The 20,575-nt window shown below is 37.5% G+C and overlaps 1 protein-coding gene across 1 annotated transcript; it reads right to left on the bottom strand.

Moving 5' to 3' along the window:
• Nucleotides 1-1,344: 1,344 nt before the first annotated feature.
• On the bottom strand, nt 1,345-20,567 carry SCP2 (sterol carrier protein 2). Its single transcript, XM_083847028.1, has 16 exons — nt 20,433-20,567; nt 19,033-19,087; nt 18,394-18,465; nt 17,171-17,302; nt 16,648-16,712; nt 15,504-15,630; nt 14,583-14,646; nt 14,257-14,343; nt 13,785-13,935; nt 12,907-13,054; nt 10,073-10,180; nt 7,723-7,876; nt 5,060-5,153; nt 4,340-4,469; nt 2,849-2,928; nt 1,345-2,243 (listed from the first exon to the last, which is right to left on the bottom strand). The coding sequence occupies exons 1-16, from the start codon at nt 20,472-20,474 to the stop codon at nt 2,148-2,150; spliced, it is 1,605 nt and encodes a 534-aa protein (XP_083703154.1). The 5' UTR covers nt 20,475-20,567; the 3' UTR covers nt 1,345-2,147.
• Nucleotides 20,568-20,575: the final 8 nt, after the last annotated feature.

The raw sequence follows: 20,575 nt of genomic DNA, 5'->3' as shown, positions 1-20,575 counted from the left end.
AGAGTTTGTCTGAGGCTTGACTCCTCCTGCCTACTACAATCCTTTAGGTAAGTCAATAAAGAAGTGTGCAACAGGAAACTTGATTCACATGACCTGACTTTAAAAAGTTTTCTGTGGAGAAAGGACACATCTGTCCTACTCAGTACCAAGCTAATGCCTTGGAAAAGGAGATGAGTAGTGAGGTGATACAAGCTGATTCATCCATATGTTAAAGACAAGGAACAAGTACAAGAGCTCCAGGCAAGTCTGTACACTGACAGAAAAAAAAAAAAAGTTGAAATTCAGGATAAATAAAGCAATGCACATGGAATGAAAAAAAAAAAGTCCTAGCTTCACAGTGCAGAAGTAAGCAATGAAGAAAATGAGACCTTAGTTATAAAGGAAGGATCTGTAAAAAAAGTCAGCTCAAAAACTAGTAGTGGTCAGAAAAGCAAATGAGAAGAATTAGGGAAGAAACATAAAAGGAGAAAAAGCATCACTGCTCTTGCATCTTGAAAGCTTTTTAACATGAGACAATTAGAATGTGATGTACGGAAAGGATACATGGGTGGCCAAAAGTTTACAAGGGGCTCTCCAGGAGGCACAGTTAAATAGACTTTTATCTTCTTTAAACTGTGAAGCCTGAAAGGGATAGGGCAAGGCTAAAAATCAGGAGTGTCATCAAGTTGTTCACTGTTTCTTCCGGGAAAACAACAACAAAACCCAACCACTTAAGAGTTGTAAAATAAAACCACAATGTGAAAGGTAAATAAATAAATAAATAAATAAATTTGACTTGGAATAACCTGTAGGCAAGCTACGGAAATTCTTGACACATGCTAAGAAGCTGTCAAGGACTTTAAGAGAGTGGATGAATCAGTGAAAGAGCTATCCACCAAGGACTTTAAGTACTGACGCACCACTTCTGGCTCAGATCTGTAAGCTGAAAAAAAATCAATGGCAGTGAGCAGTGTATTCTGGGTAGAGATGTTTAGGCCATCTTAATATTCTTTTCAAGGCGTCAACAGGCAGAAAATATAATGGGCTAGATGGATTTTGGTCTGATTCGGCATAGCCATTCTTACTGTTCAGCAATCTGACTGTTAAGCATCCACACCAGACAAGCAGAAAGACTGGCTTGAGTCATCTCATTTTTATTATGAGGGAAGTAAAAGTTCCTCAGTCCTGTCCCACGTATGTGAGGTGTACATAATGGACAGTTTACAGTTTAGGGAGTATCTATGGAGAGTAGCTGAGGAAGAAAAAAAAAAATAACTATGGGAGCCCTTAGCGATGATCCGCACCAAATACTCAATATATGAACATGACATCTGTTTATAAATCCAAGGAAGAGATACAAAGAAGAACAGGAAAAGTATATTTAATTTTCTATTAAACTTCCAACCAGAATACATTTTCCCAAAACAAAAGTTAAAGCTTTTACATTACTGATAAGAAATTCATAATGATCAACACCAGATTTTCCCAGGAGAAAACAGGTAAATATTGGTTACATTCCCTCTCTGCTCTCCTAGCAAACCATATCTTTACTCAGGGCTAAGTATAATCAAATGCTACGAATCTCAAAGCAACATTCTAGTTGCTACCTAATTTTGGGTAGTTTTGTTTTAATTCCAAACTCATAATAAGAAAAGTATCTTATAGCAAATTCATAAAGCCTATTCTAAAAAAACGTTGTTGGAGATCCCCGTTATAAGACCATTTTAATTTAAGCAGCAGCAAATTTGTTAGAATGTGAGTCTGAAAGCATTTGCATGACCTGCTATTAGTCTTTTAAAAATGCAACTTTAATTGATTTGTCAAACTATCTGTAACCTTCCTCACTCTCTTCCCAACTAACCTGAACAACAATAAGCAGCCTCATTCAACTCTAAGTTTTATAAAAAATTTTTTACAGATTAAAACAAAAATGTTGTTTCCATGATACCCACCATATACCATTTGCAAGAGTTAGTGCCTCAAGCTTAGCCTAAAAATCTTTGCCATATACAAACTGACGGAATTGATTAAGAGAATTAAGGTCTCTAACCAAAGAATTTAGGTGAGAGAGGTCCAATCAAGCCCAGCCTTTGCCATATTGTCTATGTCTAGTTTCATTCTAATCTGTTGTCAAGAGTATCAAGTACTGACTGTTTACTTTAGCAAGCTCAAAGTTTAGCTTTGCCTGGCTGAAGTTGTAGGTTCTGAAGTTTCATCGCCATGCCCATGTTCCCAGAAACCTTCAATTTACCTTGAAAGAAAGCCTAAAAAATAAATGAAAAAAAAATTCTATGAAATGCAATAGAACACGTTACCCCAAACATACCCCTCCCCAATGTTACAGGCTATTATACATGTGCGGGTCTTGGCCTGCAGTATTATAATTCTAACAGTTGTAGCAGACATCTCACCTTATTGTACAATTCTATCTTCTGACACTGAAAGGTCGAATAATAACCTCAGAAAGTTTATATTTGTGATACCTAAAGAGAATAAATTTGATAATGGCATTTTTCTTGCATTATCAGATAGCAGTCCAAAGAGAGGGCTGACATTCCTCCTTTCTGAAGTCACACTGCAAACACTAGCTTCCCCCTTTCTGTGCAAAGCAAGCACTATTATATCCGCTTCTGGATTACGCAAAGGATGTCTGAGACGATACTTGTTCAGAAGAGTAGAAACTGCTGAAGTCAGGCTTATCGAGAGAAGCAAAGACTGATTTATTCAGAGAGTCAAGAACTTTCCCGTTTTCATATCAGCCACGGCAGTTTTGGAAGAGTGGATTTATTTTTAAAAAATTAAACCTAAATATGCTCAAAAAAGCCCCCAAATATCAGTACTATTATCCCTTCATCTTTACTATACTTACTGTCTGAGGATTCATTTTGCCAGTCATCAGAGCTAATAGATCAGCGTCAGCCATTGTAATTGTACAATCTGCCTTCTTATCTGTAAGACAGAGTTGACAATGAAGATTCAAACTGAGAAACAGAACAGTAACACAAACTACAACTACCTGAACAATCTGTTGACACTACAGTTCAGCACTATGGTATATCAAGTACCTACAGGTAAGGGCCATTAAAAAGTATCAGGAAGAGGTCATCTACTAGCCAACAGACACCTGTGGCACCTTGCAGCACAGACCATCCCAACACTGAAGAAAGATGGACCTTTCTGAAAGGTGCTAAGCGCGTTTATTCATTACAAACAAAAAATAAAAATCTTGTAATCAGATAATGTTAATTACAAGTGTTCACAGTCATCTTAAGTTTTATCAAGCTTAAATTTTCTAGTATTAAGATCATCTCAGAATAAATGTGTTTTCCCCTGTGACACACAGTGACGATATTTATCACTGACATTTCATGCATTTCCTTCCCCGTCCTTCAGTGGGAATGTGCATTCTAGAAAATCGCATCTGAATTAATTCAAATCCAGAAGCTTCTGGCATCTTCTTACCAGAAATGAGCTTGAAAAGGTATTTTAGAAGCTCAGATGTAAGTATTAATACATGTAAAAATGGGCTAAAATCCGCACCCAGCTTTTCCCACAGTCACATTACTAAAGTCAAGTCTTTGATAAAATGTTGTATGAACAACAGAGAACAGTACTTTTCTTTCTATATCTTAATTAATGAATTCAAATCAAACCTCCTTTCACATTTTTAATTAAAAGCTTTATAAGCTTTATGATGAAGGTTCATGAATATGTAAGATTCTGAGGACAAACTGTTGTTTTTGTCTTTTTATTTACAGTTTATTAATAGGATGCAGGTATTAAACAAGACACTTTCACAGCAAGCGTTCAAATCGTCTGTTTCCAATACTTTTAATGGAAACCCACCAGCCCTTGGGTTTTATTTATGTCTGCCTTTTTTATGATGGAACTTGAAGTTTATGTCAGCTAGTGCAGTATTGAAATCCGTCATTTTATTGCTTAACTAGCTGCCGAAGAGAAGTAACTGGACTAGATAGACCAGCCTACCACCTACGAGAGTCTCCAACAAAGCACCTGAAAAAACAGGTAAAAATCACATTTCTGGCCCAAATTTTATGAGAAACAAAAAAAAAAACCTTTTGGTTTTGTATTCTAGTTCTTGCAGGAGTCACGTGACACATCTGTCTGGAGCCTCTAAGAAAACACACAACTAACCAAACAGAATTCACAGTAGAACAGATTTAAATCTTTATCTTAAAGGTCATAGATTAGAAGTATTGGAAATAAGAAAACTTTAAAATTAAGGTAGCTTTAACCCCAGTTTTGTTCAAGGTCACTACAGCTTTAGCAGAGTATGAATTGATAATCTTTACATTCATTTCATGTGTTTTCTGCAGTGATATAATAAAATAGCACTGACCTGAATTAACTGCCACAGAGCCTTTTCCATTTTTCACATCTACTACCCAAGTTGCTTCTTTTCCACCAGGACCATCTTTTATTTTGAAGGCAAAGACACCACCAATTTTCTTGACAAATTGCTCTCCTTCCTGTAATGACCACGTAATGTGCACATTATTCATTTTCTTCAGAGGAATTTAAAAATAGAAACAGAGAATACTTTAAAAAAATCTTTACTCTTTCTACTAACAAAAATATTTGTTTCCCTCTACTAGGCTTCATTTGAACATTTAAGAAAAAAAACACACGTATTATCTATCTCTATTAAAATCTGTCAAACAAACAAACAAGTGTCTTAACAGTCCTGTCTTGCTGTAGGTCTCACAAAATGCAATCTCTTCTTTTAATCACACTTACAAAGCAAGCAAGAGACACCAAACTTGTGTTAGTTAGCAAGCTCTTCAGATATGACCTAAACGTGCCTTCACTGAAATACTCTTATATAGTTAGGAGCTGTCTGAAAGAAATCCTTTATAATCATGGTACAGAAGATAAAGATTTTGGACAGTGAAGATTAAAGTTGTACTGTTTGTTTCAACATGAAGTACTAAGAAAGTGACTTATGCTACTGTATTTCCTTCAGGTTTTGCACATGTTCTGTCATAAATTAAAAGGTATTAAAGGTATTACAGGTAAAAGGTATTAAAAGGTATTACAGGTAAAAGTAGTAGACAAATACCTCTTCGAGCTTCTTTTCAATCTCTTTGAAGACCAAATGTGACTTAAATCCATCAACAGCTGCACTGAGAGGCACAGCTGCAACACGACCAGTGCTGAAATGCAAGAAAAAAAAAATTGTTTATGTATCTTTAATCATATTTTCAACACCTTCAAATTATTGTGAATAGGCCTAACACCACTGTGAACAGCCACACTGCAACAGTTCAAGCAATACAGAGAAACTACATCTTGTCCAAGTGAAGCTTACTTTCTGATGGGCTAGACAGTCTGCGTTACAATCACTTCAAATATCAGCCAACTCCATTGCCACGCTGTGTGTGAAGACAGAAACAGCATATGCACCATCTCAAGAACTATTTTCTTTTTTTTTTTTTTTTTTGACAACACGAAGTCCTTTAGGAAACGCATCCAGAAGTTTAGCCGTCATATTTCCTGAAGCGGTCCTCCTTTCTGACATCTTACTTAGTAACTACTTTTGGTCAAATTATTTCAAAGTCTTATTAAAAAAAAATAAAGTGACAGAATCACTTATAAAATGTTGCTAGCACTTATCTGTGTGGTACTAAGAGTGAAGTATCCCTGTAGGTGTTTGCTAGGTCAGCAATAGTACGCACTGTGTCATTTGAGGACAACGCACAGTTTTGCTAATAAACTAAGGTTGTAGTAACGGGATGTAAAACTGTAAGGTATCAACAAAAAAGCAGATTTGTTTTAAGACCTGATCCAAAATGAATCAAGTTCTGCTATCATTTACCATGATATAAATTCTTGGCAACTCCTACTAAAGCCACTAATTACAGGCTAGATCTCAATCTAATGATTAGGTCTGTGAGCACTGTTGTAGAAAAAAACTGTATGAAATATCTTCATAACCATAAAATGCCACCACCTTTCCCTTACTTACGCAATGCCCAACATTCAGTTACATAAGTGGGGTATGAACAGATCAGCTGCACTGTTTCATTCCAAAGTCTTTTGTACATTAGTGCAACTCCCTGTGCCAGGTATTTCCCGCATACAAAACCTTTGGGAGAACTGAAGATTTTTAAGCCTCATAATGTAAGAGACATTATTATTGCTAAGATTTCTCTGCACTGAAGAGTTAAGAAAATTCTCAATACTGATGAAGGCCAAGTCACCTGTAGTATGTAACACAATTTCTTCAAGAGAAACATCATCTATACAAGCAAAGCTTTTCCTGACTGACAGGAAGACGCTACTATTTTCAGTATCTCAAGGTTAATGGTGTACATATAGCAACAGATTCCCTGTTCTGTAGAGTTGTAAGTTTTTGTTTGTTTGTTTTAATGATAAAGCTCAACGCAATGGAAAACAGTGTATTAACTACAAATCTCCCTTCTGACTTAAAACTGTATACCAACACCCACTCACATTTTGTAAGCATGTTTGAAAAGACCCCATGAGCAGACCCAAGTTTTCCCCTATCACACACACTTCCTCACATGGCCTATCCTCTTACAGACCAAGGAACTGTCAGGATTAGAGCTTCTGACACTACACTACAAAAAACTACTTGATGCAGCCCCTCAAAGTTCAATTCCTGCTCTTGTTACCTACTCCACAGACTATACTGTCACATCCCAGAAACTATCCAGCTAAAACAGACATTAAAAACTTGAGTTGGGAGGGGAATATTTCTTTCTGGAAGCCCACCATGACACATTTTACCACTCACTGTTTTTTTTAGAAAATGTGTAAAATACTGGTATTAAGCTTTAAAACCCCAAACAAAATATCCACAAATAGTAGCTCCATTTTTCTAAACAATGTGCACAGTGAAAATGCAAAGGAAACTATGTTAAAAAAAGTCTCTCATGAAATGTTGATATATTTATAAAATTTTGTATTTTCTCTCAATTCCTGCCCATCTTAGCATACAATTAGAGCAGATTGTGAGAGAGCTTCATAGCAGTGTTCTCCCCTCCCTCTGAAGCAGGCTATAATTGCGAATAAAAATACTTTTGCCGGAAGTAGATGAGTAACATGCCTGAATTTTAACAGGTACTTAGAATACCCTGTGTAACACCTACAGGGAAGACCCAACTCGTCATGAAGTCAGACCAGTAACAATTTTAGCAGTGAAAGAATTGGATCACTCTATTCTGACAGATGCTGCACTTTTTTTTTTTTTTTTGACAAGGTCCTAGATTCAATTAATTCCTTCAAATCCTGTTTTGTTCTTAGAAGGGTGGTTTGGGGGTTATTTTTGCTTTTTATTTTTTCCTCCAAACATTAAATTTGTCCTTAATTTAAGGCAGAGGAAATCACGCAGGCCAGAAATGGGACATTTTGCTGTTTTTAGCCCATGAAGCTCACCCTGCGCATTGTCTGTCAGGCACTAACTCACAACCTCTGCCTACAGCTGCGGCGCTGCGGGTCCCTAACAGCTCCAGCTCTTCCTGTGAAGGAACAGCTTTCCTTCACAGCTCTTCCTTGCGGGGAGAGCAACGATAACCCTTAAACAAACCTGGGGTGGATACGCGAACGTTTGGAGACCCCGGGACAGAAAGGCGACGCTGCCTTACACCCCCACGGAGGCCTCGGTTCCGAGGCCAGCCCCGACCCCCGCAGCTCGGCAGGGTCTCGCTTGTCCCCCCCCCCTTCCCCGGGGCGGTGCAGGGGCCCGGGGCCGGGTCTCACCTGCGGGCCGGGGGGAAGCCCATGCCGTACAGCGTGACCACCGCCGCGCCGCCCAGGCCCAGGTTGTGCTGCAGCGCCACCTTCGCCCCCGGCACCTGCCTCCTGCCGGCCAGGCCGCGCAGCTGCCAGCAGAGTTCGGCGCACTGCGCCAGGCCTGAAAGATGGAGCACAGAGCGCGTCGCCGCCCCGCCGCCATCTTCCCCGCGGGGAGCGGCCCCTGAGGGGAGCGCTGCCCGCCTCGGTGCGGCTCCGGCGGTGCTGTGGAGAAAAGTGCTGTTTACACGCCCACACACACACGCACACACGAGCTATGCAGCTGGGTGGGCTCCAGTGTAACACTCAGGCTACGCACCTCTCACTCCTCTACCTGACCTCCATCCCTCACAGGAGTATCTTCTGGGCTGTCAGTGTGAGCTGTCTTAAAAATAATTATCAAGCACAACTCAGCACTGACTTTTGAATCTCCAAGAAATAAACGCGTGACAGCCATACCTATTTCAAGGCAGATACAACTGCTACCACATCCTTACAGCAACGCTCTAACATCTACCCCAAGTACCTCAGAAGCACACATTGAGCTCACCTCACCATCGTGGCATGCATCTCGGAGTAGAAATTTGAATTCATGTGCTAAATCTAACAAAAAAAAATGTGACAAGATCTTCTGAAAACCTTTTTTTTTCCTCCCACACTACAAATGCCTACTATTAAAAATGCCCATAACAAGTTAGCACTATACTACAACAGAAGAGAGTCCTAGAATACACAATTGTGATTAAAATTACTGCTGGGCCAAGCTCATTAATGTAAGGAAGTAACACTAACTGGTATGCTCTATGAACTTCCTTCCCTAATAAGATATTAAATGAATACATGCAGTATGATTTGAGAACGTGAAGTCTCTAGAGCTCAGCTAACTAGAAAGATTATTTTGGGAGGCTGAAAACAAACATGAATTCCTTTTCACTAGTCTTGATTTCAAGGTTACATTTACCTTTTGCTTCCCCCTACCATTCCATCAGCCATTTGTGCAATTCTCATCCAGTTCACATTTCTTCCTCCTTACCATCCACAGAACCCTGTCCCTTCCCATAGGCAACCACACAGTCCTCTGGGCAAGACAGGCAGAACCTGCATTTTATGCACTGAATTTTACACATTGCCAAGTTAAACGTTATGGAAGGGATGAGTAAGAAGTTTTATAATTCCAGTCATTTATGAGAGTTAGCAGGTTCCATACACGCACTCTTTGCTTCAAGGAGAGAACGTGTACCATGGGACATCCTGCCCTGGAGTGGTATGGAAAATTAAGATGACTTGTATGACCTCTGATTAGCATATAGCTATCCTCAAGACTGATTTACAGTGACATTAAGCTGACTGCCTGTAGACATGTAATTTTCTGCATTTTAATGGCTTTCCCCCTCAATCCATTGAAATAGAGAGAAGCACAAATACCAGTAATTGCCTCTACATTTATCACTGTAGAAATGACAAAAAATTAACACATACCTAGGAATGGAATTCTTATATCTAGTTACAGATTCCAGTTAAATGAGAACATGAGTATGTTCTTCTTCCAACATTTCCTAATACTCCCCCCCAAATTAACTAGGGATTATCTAGATATTACAGCTATTTAGGCCAAGGTTTGTTGTTTTTCAAGGTTTCTTCTCCAGCTTTCTGCCATCTAATCATTTGCAAGCAAAGAAGGTGAATTATCCTCACAAATCCAAACATGTTATTCAAGAGGCATTTCATGGAAGCATGCACAGATAGCTTAAAAAAGCACAGATAGCAAAAAAAAAAAAAAAAAGGAAAACTTATGTTGCTGGGAAACAGAGACTAACAGTGAACTTCTGTTGTAATAACATCAGATAAATATTTTGACATCCAAGACTTCACAGAAATAGCTTTATTACAGCTAACAATGGTACAAGCTATTCAAATGTGATAACTATCTCCAAAATCTGAATTTTAAAGGATGACTACATATGAAAATAGTTATTGAAACTACAATCATCAGAAGTTGTACCATTAAGCAATTATTTAGAGAAAAAAAAAAGCTGTTTTGTAGGTTGCTTTAATATCAACAGAAAAACAGCTCTATCAAATTACACAAGTACTAATGATCTAATTCACACTCCAAGTCTTTTGGTTTGAGCAACCCTGCATGGTCAACCTGCCCTAATGCTTGCATTAGTCACAAATGAGAATCAGCTCCAGAGCTCCTCCTAATCTCATCAAGTCCTCATTTCTTTCATACAAATACAAGTGGGAACCATCTGCCTGGTCAAGAACAGTATCTCATATCTTAATGGCATGACTAAATGAAGTATTTTTGCATTACCTGTAGCACCAAGTGGATGTCCCTTTGAAATCAAGCCACCACTAGGATTAACAACCCATTTTCCTCCGTAAGTATTGTCTCCTCTGTCAATCAGTTCACATGCTTTTCCTAGAGAACAGTATTTTTAAAAGAAAGAAACAGTATTTATAAAAGAAAAATGTTCATTATTTTATAAAAATTGTTTTTCAATTCTACTGGCACTAAGCAAAGATGCTGCAAATACTTTCTGTTAGTCAATAAGAAGTACAGATACCACAGATTTTACAAAGGGTAGACTGAAATTTGCCAAACATTAACGAGACTTGTTGACGCTGCTGGAGAAAGCATGCGGATTCCACAGTAATGTGGAAAAGAATTAAAATGGCTAGTATCTGATGGCTTTTTTTAATTAGCAGTTCAACTGTTTTACTGTTATACAGTAGTATGATAGAATCAACACAATGAAGCTATTCATTGCTTTATTAATGAAACTACAATGAACATCATGTTTTTTTGTAAAAGAAAGGCTAATTGTAATTTGCAACTGCTGTTAATATATTTTTGATTTATCTCCAATAGAGATTACTTGCAAGATTATCATCAACACTGGAGAGCTCATGCTTACAAAGATTCATCTGGGTACCATCGCACTTCACAAAACATTAAGTGCTACATTTTAATGTGCAAAATCACCCATATTTGGATTAAGCCACTTCCCGCCAACCAGCCCCTTGAATTCTCAGTTAGGCAAACGTGACACCTAATTGTTCATGGCCCTCAGAAATAAACTAAGCTAGACCATGGGTCTAGCAGTAATTTCTTGGGCAATATCCAACCCCATTAATACCAAAGGCAACTACATCATATGAAGATATAATGCAAATTTGAAGTGGTCAATGATCCTACTGGAATGCTGTCCTGGAAGCTCTACTCTAAGTACTTTTTTTTGGTTAAGGGGAAAAAAATAAAGTAGGGATACTTTTCAAATTAAATTAATTTTATAACAAGTTTGTATTTTGGTTTACTAACTTTAGTTCTTTGTTCTTTCTTCCTCTACCTCAGCTTAACATACCTTAACATATATAAGGGTAACATTGTGGGTGTCTGACATAGGTTGCCTGAGCAGGAAGAACAAGAAATGAGGCCTGCTACAGACTGACAGGAGCAACCTGATGTTTCTAGGCTCTGACCCTCTTGGGGGACCTCAGCTACCCTAGTATCTGCTGGAGGAACAACACAGCCAGGCAGAAGCAGGGACCGAAGTGACAACTTTGTCACACAAGTGTCCTGCTGGGCACAATGCTGAACATGACCCAACAACGTGCCCTTGCCACAATGAAAGCTAACTGTATCTTGGGCTGCATTAAAACATTAATATACCAAATAAAATAATCACGAAATAATCACTCATATGAGTAATACTTAGAATTACTTAGCATCCAGCCTATTAGTTCCCAATCCTTCAGCAGAAAGTTCTCCCCTTAACTAGTTCCTTGGTCTTTTATTCTTGTACCAGCTTCTTCAACCTACTTGATTAATGTCAAAGTCTAAAATAAAAAAAAAAAAAAAACAACACAACTGCTGCATTTCCTGTATTTACAACATACTTCTGCCCTTAAATGAGAATGTCAGGTTAGTCTTGCACATCTAAATCCACAATGTAATTTATACCATTCCATTAATCTCTAAGTCTAATTAGTCTGTCCTTCCAAGGTAAGTTTCACACACTTTGAGGTCAGACATACTGAAAGTTGGAGAGAATTGCACTATTAAATATTTACCAATTTACCATACACAATACTCATCAGTCAAATAGACAAGAACCATTAGAATTATACTGCATCTGTGATTAAAGGAATTAAGCTAAAATGCTTAAAGTATATTTAATAATGTCAATAATTCTCCATATTACTGAAGATACCATAAAAATTCAGCAAAGAAGGCAGTAAAGAGTAAGCATCCAAGGGCAAGCATTAGAAGACCTACAAACACATAAAAGAAACTTTCCTGAAGATCTATGAAGTTCTTTCATTGAGAATGCTCAGACTTAATGCAACACACCATCTAGTGACAGTATATGATATTTTCTTAAATTGCTTAAAAACAAATTGAAGAAAGACTGCATCAGATGATTATCTATGCAACACATGAATAATTTGGCATTTGAATAAATACTGAGGTAGCAGTGCAATGCATTATTTGAAATCAAACCAAAACCTCTTAAACTGAAAACTTCATTAGTTTGACTTATGTGCATAAAATTAATTTCCATTACACTAATTTAGACAGAAGAGCATTGTTACATAGTTCATTTTAGAACCTCTGCCAACAACTCTCTGTATTTTAAAAGACAAAGATGTTTCAAGATTTTTAAAAGACAAAGTCGGATAGCTTGTTTAGGCCCTCTATAGGTAATTCTTGTTTATTTTTAATCTTCCCCAAAAGGAAATACAAAGATGGGTGGAAATCTCAGGGTAAATAAGAACATATCCCTGAAAAAGGTTGTAGTTCTGAGAAAGATTAGAGTTCTTAATCTCCTTGTCCTGCTTGCTTAGAAGAGCCACTCCTGCACAAGCTAGCCATATGATTTTGTATAGCTGTCCAACACTTTAATCTGCCCTGTGTACTCCTCTAGAAGTCACATTAATTTGTTAAATGAACTCTACATTTATTGGTCTTCTTTATGTTACTACATTGCTAGCTTGCTTTTTCCTCTTAGGAAGTTAGCCGTAATATATTTAAATATATAAGATGTCTAGTGTACAACTCAAAGTTCTAATTATAGGAAGAGGCTAAAAAGATATTTTTAACCCTGTCCATTTTATTAAAACAACGATCTTCACTGATGCTATTACCTTCTGGACAGAGTCCAAGAGCTTCATAGGTAATGAGCTCATTAACTGAGAAACAGTCATGGAGTTCAATCACATCAACATCAGTAGGTTGTAGGCCTGCTTTTTCAAAACATTTTTCTGCAGCTTTTTTAGTCATATCATAACCAACCTGCAAGCAGAAGAAATCATAAGTTAAAATATCATTAAAGAAGTAATTGATTTCATTTCTATGCTTAATTTTTAATGTGCCTCTATTTATCCTGTAAGTGAAAATAACCTGTCACAGGTGGCATTCTAATGTGCTTTAATGGATCTTATATCATAGCCTTTAATTTCCATATAGTAGGAACTATATAGAAAGAAATAACACATTCTAAACGAGTTGGTGGCATGCAGAAACTTTTCTGGGGGCATTTCCTTTATTTTCTCAACCTTGCTTACTAGCCAAATTGCTCCTTTGCATGACTTTGTCTCAAGTGGGTATTCTAATGCTTTGACTTACATCCAATTATTTTGGTCAGTTTGCTGTGGGATTTAAATTTTGCAGTTCAAGCCATTCTGCTTAAATAATTGTGACTATACATGACATGTTATTTCAGCTCCAATACAGCACAGACATAAGTAAAATAGGTTCACATGAGACAAACTACATTTCCTTCTGTTCAAACTGTTAATAGGTAGCCTCTAAATACTTTTAAACTAGATTTTAAATACATATAGATTTCTTACTTTTATTCCATAACTGTACTGTTTGTCCACTCCACCTGTCCAAATGAGTCTTTTTACATTAATTATAACTTGTTTGCTTACTGACATGTAAATGTCTACAGGATCATTAGGACTCTCAGGTACTAAAAAGAAAATTCCAAACATCACAGAATACAGGATTTTATACCTACCATCTTCAAACAACTCTTCTCTTCAAATGTGCTTGGATAATCAGTAACCATCACCTGGGCTAGAATTTCCACAGCTTGAGACTGTAAATTATGCTCTTTCACAAACTCCTCATTAGCCAGAATTGCAGCTGCAGCACCATTTGTTGTTGGACTAATTGAAAGAAAAATAATGTCATCATTCTAAATTATTAATGTCAGTCTTCCATAGAAGTACATTTGAAAACAAAGAAAAAAAATATTTTGGCTGATCCCACTGAAACTATGGATTTCAGGAGTGTTTGCAGTAAACGTTCCATTTTTAATGCTACTTCAGTAATATTTATACAACAGTTGAACACTATGACGTCTAAAAAGTAGAAAATATTTAAAATGATCTGTAACTTTTGATTTAGAAGTAAACAAACTTATTTAAATAGGTGTGCATTTGTCAGAATATTAAGATTTATTTCACAATGCTAAGTCCTCTCCTTACCAACACTGTAAGACAGTCAAGTAATCAAAAATTTTGCGAGAATGCAGAACTTCATCTAACGAATACTCCTCTTGGAACTGGGAATATCTACAAAAAAAAAGATGCTATTTTTAGTTTCAGTATGACCCTTATTAATATATCATCAGGCAACTGTACAGCTGTTTTTACTAAATACAAGATATAGGATAAAGACTTTATTCTGAGTATAATTCCCATTCCATAATAAAGAATATACTCAGCTAGGTATTTCTAAAATAATATCCAATTTTACATGAATTTTGTAGCAGCAACATATGTTTAATATTGAGGTGGAGTACTTTACTCACGGGTTGTTGGTTGAATGACTATGATTCTTCCATGCAATTTTTGCAAAGTATTCTGGATTTGTCCCTGGAAGGAGAAAGCAAGCTGTGTTGAAATACCTGGTTTACACACACAGTGCTATCATAACTTTTTAAATATTGTATTAGTGTCATAAGAATTTGACCTTCACAAGCATTTTTACAAGAGACTCAGTGTATTGAAACTTTCTTTAAAGCTCAACAAGGTGTAAAAACTAGATAAAGACTACTAATACTGATTAAGTTTTAGCTAACAGAACATCCTACTTGGATATTTAACACTCACTAACCTAACATAGAGAAAATAAGCATGTTTTATTTGAGGTATTACTACATTGCTGGAACTTGAACACTCATTTTCATAGCAAAACAAAACAGCTGTGTTGAAATATTGAACTCCTAATTTTTTTCCATAAACTAGCCTAAACATACTTAACAGACTGGGCATGCTACCTGGGAGGCAATTCCCTTTTCTGGTAAGAGTGTAAGAAACGACAGTGGCAACGGCCTAATCCGATATATTTAATCAAAACACTCAAAAGTTTTTGTAACAAAATTCAGTCACAAGCCTACCTACCCATCCTAAGACAGAAGAACAGAATGCAGGAAGTTATGCAATCATACTGCACAGACCTTCCAGAAGCACAAGCAATACCATTAAGGTAACTAGCAGACACTCTATCACAGGCTTAATTTTATTTCCCAATCGTATTGTTTGCCTACCCCTGACCTACTTTTCTGCAGACAACCCTACATCCAGTACAACTATGCAGCTGTAGCGCTCATGTAAAAGAGAGAACACTGAATGCTCTTTTTTTTAATATGAAATTGTAGTGATGAAATTGCAATGAAATTTTAAATCAATTCATTAAAAGACGATAATGGAAAAATATATTTTGTCAATACCGTATTTCTCCATATGTTCTTTGCCAGCACTTGCAAACATCTGAGGTGCTACTGGAGCACTTGCTAAGCCATATTTATCTATCATGATTTCCAAATGTTTGTCCAGTGGATTAGTTCTGTCCGTACACTAAAACGAAGAAAAACAGTTAAAAAGCAAGTCATAATTTCCTCATGTTTACAACATCCCCACAAAAGTGCCATGGATTTCAAGCAAAATAGAGGTTTTTTGTTTTTTTTTTAATATTTTAACAATTCCACTGGACTATATGTTGCACTTCAGCAACATGTTTTGAAGCTTTCATGATATCCCAACTGTGAGAGTAAACAAGCAGAAAACGATTAGCATTGTCATCATGACACTGATTTGTGGCAAGGACCACCACTATCTGATTTCTATCACTGTTTTCAAAAGAGGACTTTGGGTATTTTTCACCTCAACTTAAAACTCTTATAGTTAATATACTCCCAAATTATAAAATTAATACTTCATTTTCAATCAAAGCTTAGATGAACTACTGTAAAGCATGTTAAGGTTAACTCTGACTCATTTGAATTAGCTGTTTAATTTAACATTTCTCACCCAAACGTCTGCATAGATTAACGGATTTCATAGTTCTGTACTTAAATGAGATATGGACTTGCCATAAGGCAAAACACAAGCCCCATACTTCTCCAATAAAAACAAGGAAGAGACAGAAAGAAAGGTTTACTGAAGCCCTAAGTTTTGGAGAAAGCATGTTAATTAGTCAACTGAGTAAGCATCAAGCCAAAAGTCTCGGATTCTTTCTTTAATTTGCTCTGTCATTTTGAGAAAGATGCATCAAATGCTCAACGCTTCAGTATTCTACCTGGTATTTTCATTATTTCCTATTAACCCCAACTTAAAAATACCTTTGTAAAGTACTAAAAGCCTGACAGACTACATAAAATTAGTTCTAAAACATACAAAATTTGCATATCTGAACTGTAATCACAGTCATAAAACTCATTACAAGTTTCTGTGATTCAAAAAAAAAAAAAAGGTTTCTTCTAATTATCTACAGGAACATGTTAAAGTGGCTGATACTTATAAGGATGTCACAGAGAATTAAGAGGTGTTTTCCGTCTACTAATGCAGTGAAATGTATAGTTTTCAGACACTTACACCTGCAGCAATGGATCCTTTTGCCATTTTCTCAAAGCCAAGTGCCAGAACACAATCTGCCAAACCTTAAAATGAAAAATTTTGGCTATTTGAAACACAACTCAGATGTAAATGACAATATGTACTATCAGTTATCTCGTTACAATAAATATCTATAAACATCTACCAGCTGTTCTTCCTCCCTTCTTAATTTTTAAAACCAAGTCAAGTTGGAGTGGGAATGGCATTGATACAAAAACATTGATACTGAAGATTAAGAGATCACTAGAGGGTTTGGGGTTATTTTTGAACAGTTCTCCACAGTTTGAGAGCAGTTACCTTAAATGATCAAGCACTTATGCCTCTGTCACAAGTACTAGAATAATCACGCCACATGTTACTGCACGTTTTGTTATAGAAGAATAAGGAATTAAGTGCAAGAAAGTATTAAAACCAACAAAGGAACTGCAGAAACAGAAGGAACAACTTGTATTTGTACAAGTAAAAAGTATGAACTACTGGGCCCTAGAGCAGAATAACTCACCTCCCTCTACCAGTTGTCTGGCCATGAACAAAGCGGTAGATCCAGTAGCACAGTTGTTGTGAACATTAATGATAGGAATGCCAGTTAAACCCAAAGCGTGGTAGATGGCCCGTTGTCCACAGGTTGAGTCACCTTTATACAGAGACATAACATAAAATGAGGTACATACTCAAGCTTCATTAGCTAAAAGAAATCCCACTACATGTATACAATACTACTGGTTAAACTGTAAACTTGAAATTTTGAACGGTCATCTTGAGCCTTTCTTAAGTATGCACAGTGCAAGAGCCTTAGAAACAAGATGGAAATCACCAGACCTTAAAAACAGAAGTTTGTCCTGCTTCTGCAGAAACTGGTTGTGAATCAACTGAAAGTAATGGGACTGGACAGAAGGGTCGCAGAGGCATGACTCGGAAGCTGCTGCAGGTGTCACAACTAATTAACCCTACTTCAGTTACCATAGTACAGCCATTAACAGAGAAACAGGAAGAAAATAAATGGAAAACTCTCTCCTGTATAGGTATGTGGACACCCCACTTTTGTCTACATCAGCTTTGAAGCATTAATTTGTAGCCATACTAATGTAATACTCTCAACAGGCTAACATGATACATTAACTCATGGTTATGTTTTTAATGTATCCCTGGGATTAAAACAGTTATGAATCTCACAGAGCAGAACTTAGCTATATCACTTAGAGTTAAGCCCCATCGTCTTCTATGCTCTCGGGCTGAAAGTACAATGATCCCCAAAATAACTCAAACTCAAGAGCACTGGATAAACAAACATACCCACTCTAGTGTACAGACTCAATGCTCAAATAAGAATTAAAACTATATTACAGTTTTCAAGTCTATTGCCATGAACAGTACATTAAGTAATTTTTCATCAGTTGAATAAATATACCACCAGACCTTGCGGATAGAGCTACTTGTATAAAACATATTTGCAAGACAGTTTTTTGGAATTCTTATGACCAGCAACTAGGACTGTAAATTCCACAAATAAACAGACATAGATCTATGCTTATTAAAAATAATGATAATTTAGAAAAAAAACACAACTTATGTTTCGGACAGTTCTACAAATTGACATGTGATTAAATATTATTATCTGAAAGTGATGGGATCCCCCATACTTCATCCACACAGATGTAGATAACATTTATCCATACGTCTGTAAGTCTTACAGAGGCCATGTCCCAACCAAAAGATGTTACTCACCATAAACATAACCCACACATGCCTGCTTCACTGCTGAATAGGGAATCCCAGCATCAGCTAAAGCCCTCTGGCCTAAAAAGTTTAGAAGTTGGGAAGTGAAGGAAAAAAAAAAAAGAGTTAAAAAAAAAAAGCAGCTACCAAAAACTAGGCTTGCTTGTTATGACTAGTATGCACAATTCATGCATCTACATAAAAAATAGAGGTTTAAAAATGCCTTACTGTATCATGTGAATGGTTAAAAAAGTCCTGCATCTTAACTCTCTTTAGGACAGTCTTGCAGTATTTTGAGTTCCAAGCAAGCTCCTTTACCAGAAAATGCTATCTAATCCATTCCGTATTTATCTGGTCCCAACGAAAATACGTTTCAGTAGTACAGACATATGAAATGATCTAAGCGTCCAATTCAATCCTAAGCTATCCTTTTAACTTTAGTACTGGAAGACAGTGATTTTAAGAGGTCAGTTACAGATTTTGTGAGTGTTCCTTCTTACCAGTTTTAGATTTGCTTTTTATATGTATCTACTTACTAAACAGTTGTTCCTTCATATGTATAATAATAAGATTAACTTTAAGATTTAAAATATGTGCCAGCAGTCAAACTAAATGTGTTGTGTTTTTTAAATTTTATTATTAAATTACCTGCCTCCTTAGCCAGGTCAGGGTAATCAAGGCTCTTCTCACTAGGCTTTGCAAACTGACAAGAAAAAAAAAAAAAAAACAGAACAAATCACAATGAAATTTAATACATCCTTTACTCATGTTGGTATGTTTAAAAGCTATATAGGTAACTCAGGAATAGGTTTGTGAACAGATTAAAAAAAATGCAAACAATTTAAGTGACCCAAAAGTGCATCCACAAAATCTGCACAATCCCCAGGTGTGACTACCAAGACCCTGCCGTGACTTAAAAAAATATATCATAGTCCAAGTTTATGGAAGCAGAAGACCATTTTTGCTCAGTCTTCGAGAAGATTCAGGCTTGTATGTCAATGGACAATAATGCTGGCCAAAGCCTGCGGATGGGACAGAGGACAACTGCCATCTTCACTGAAGCATTTCAACCCATGACTTTATCTTCTCAAAAGCGTTGATAAATACTTCCATTCTACTTTATTTTGCTCTACTCCTACTCACAATACTTATTCTTTACACTGAACTTAATTCCTCATAAGCCTCCCTTCCAAGCCTTACTCCACTTTGCTATGAATTCGAACATTGGACTTTGCCCCTCACGGCTGGAGTCCACCAACACATTTGTTTTCTTTTTTATGTCATTTACAAAAGTGTCACTGCTCAAAAAAATCATCTCTCTACTTACAGCTCTACTAATTATTTGATGTTCACTCATCATATAAAAATACGCTGTCTCCTTAACTCTTACCTCCCCAGCCTCTGCCAACACTTAGCCATACTTTCTGCTGTGCCGCCTTTCCTTAACTCAGGCAGAGAACCTTCATGCCGAAGGTCGTGAGAAATGTCAGTCAGTGACTCGTAAAGTCTGCACACGACCTGTTTTAATGATGTTACTGGAGCTAACGAAGAGGTAAAAAAGAGCACTGACAACCTCTCAATGCCCCTAACTGCTGTGACCCATTTCCAAAAACAAAGGGCACGGCCTGGGTGCCTGACAGCTGCATACGCAGCACCACTTTGTTCTGTGAGGTATGATCGTTTTAGCACATCACTCTAAGGTTTAACACTAGAGAAAGGCTACAATCCTAAAAGCCTTCATAATAAAACGCTTCAGATGTAATGTAATCTTATAAGTTTTACCCTCCTCTTCCACGCTACCATTCCTACCCGCACAGCAACAAAACACAGGTTTCAAGGCTGTCAATTTTGCTGACTACCGCGGAGCTAGGTTTTAGGAAAGCCCCTCAAGCAGCTGCTCGGCTTTGAAGGGCGCCAGGGGCACCCGCTCCGGGCTCCCCTCAGACACGCTCCGGGAGGGAGCCTGAGGCAGGGGGGAGCCGCCGCCGAGCCAGGCCCCGCGGTGCGGTGCCGGTGCTGGGGCCGGGACCGGTCGGGCAGCGCCGTACCTTGGTCATGCCAACGCCGACCACGAACACCCGGCGCTGCATCCTGGCGGCAGGACGGGCCCCGGCTTCCCTCACAGAGCCCCAGGTAGCGGCAGCAGCTGAACCGAGCGAAGAAGCGTGACACCGCCACCGCCCCCTTCCCA

Source organism: Anser anser (assembly GCF_964211835.1).
Source record: "Anser anser genome assembly, chromosome: 8".
Taxonomy (NCBI): Eukaryota; Metazoa; Chordata; class Aves; order Anseriformes; family Anatidae; genus Anser; species Anser anser.
The sequence above is the reverse complement of the archived record's forward strand: the minus strand, read 5'-3'. Positions and strand labels throughout refer to the sequence as shown.

Coding starts and splice junctions, on each gene's coding strand:
- SCP2 (XM_083847028.1), bottom strand. CDS start 20,474: ATGCAGCGCCGGGTGTTCGTGGTCGGCGTTGGCATGACCAAG. Junction 18,466..19,032: donor TGACCTGGCTAAGGAGGCAG/GTAATTTAATAA, acceptor TAAACTTTTTAG/GCCAGAGGGCTTTAGCTGAT. Junction 7,877..10,072: donor ACATCCACTTGGTGCTACAG/GTAATGCAAAAA, acceptor TCCATCTTTCAG/GCCTGGCGCAGTGCGCCGAA.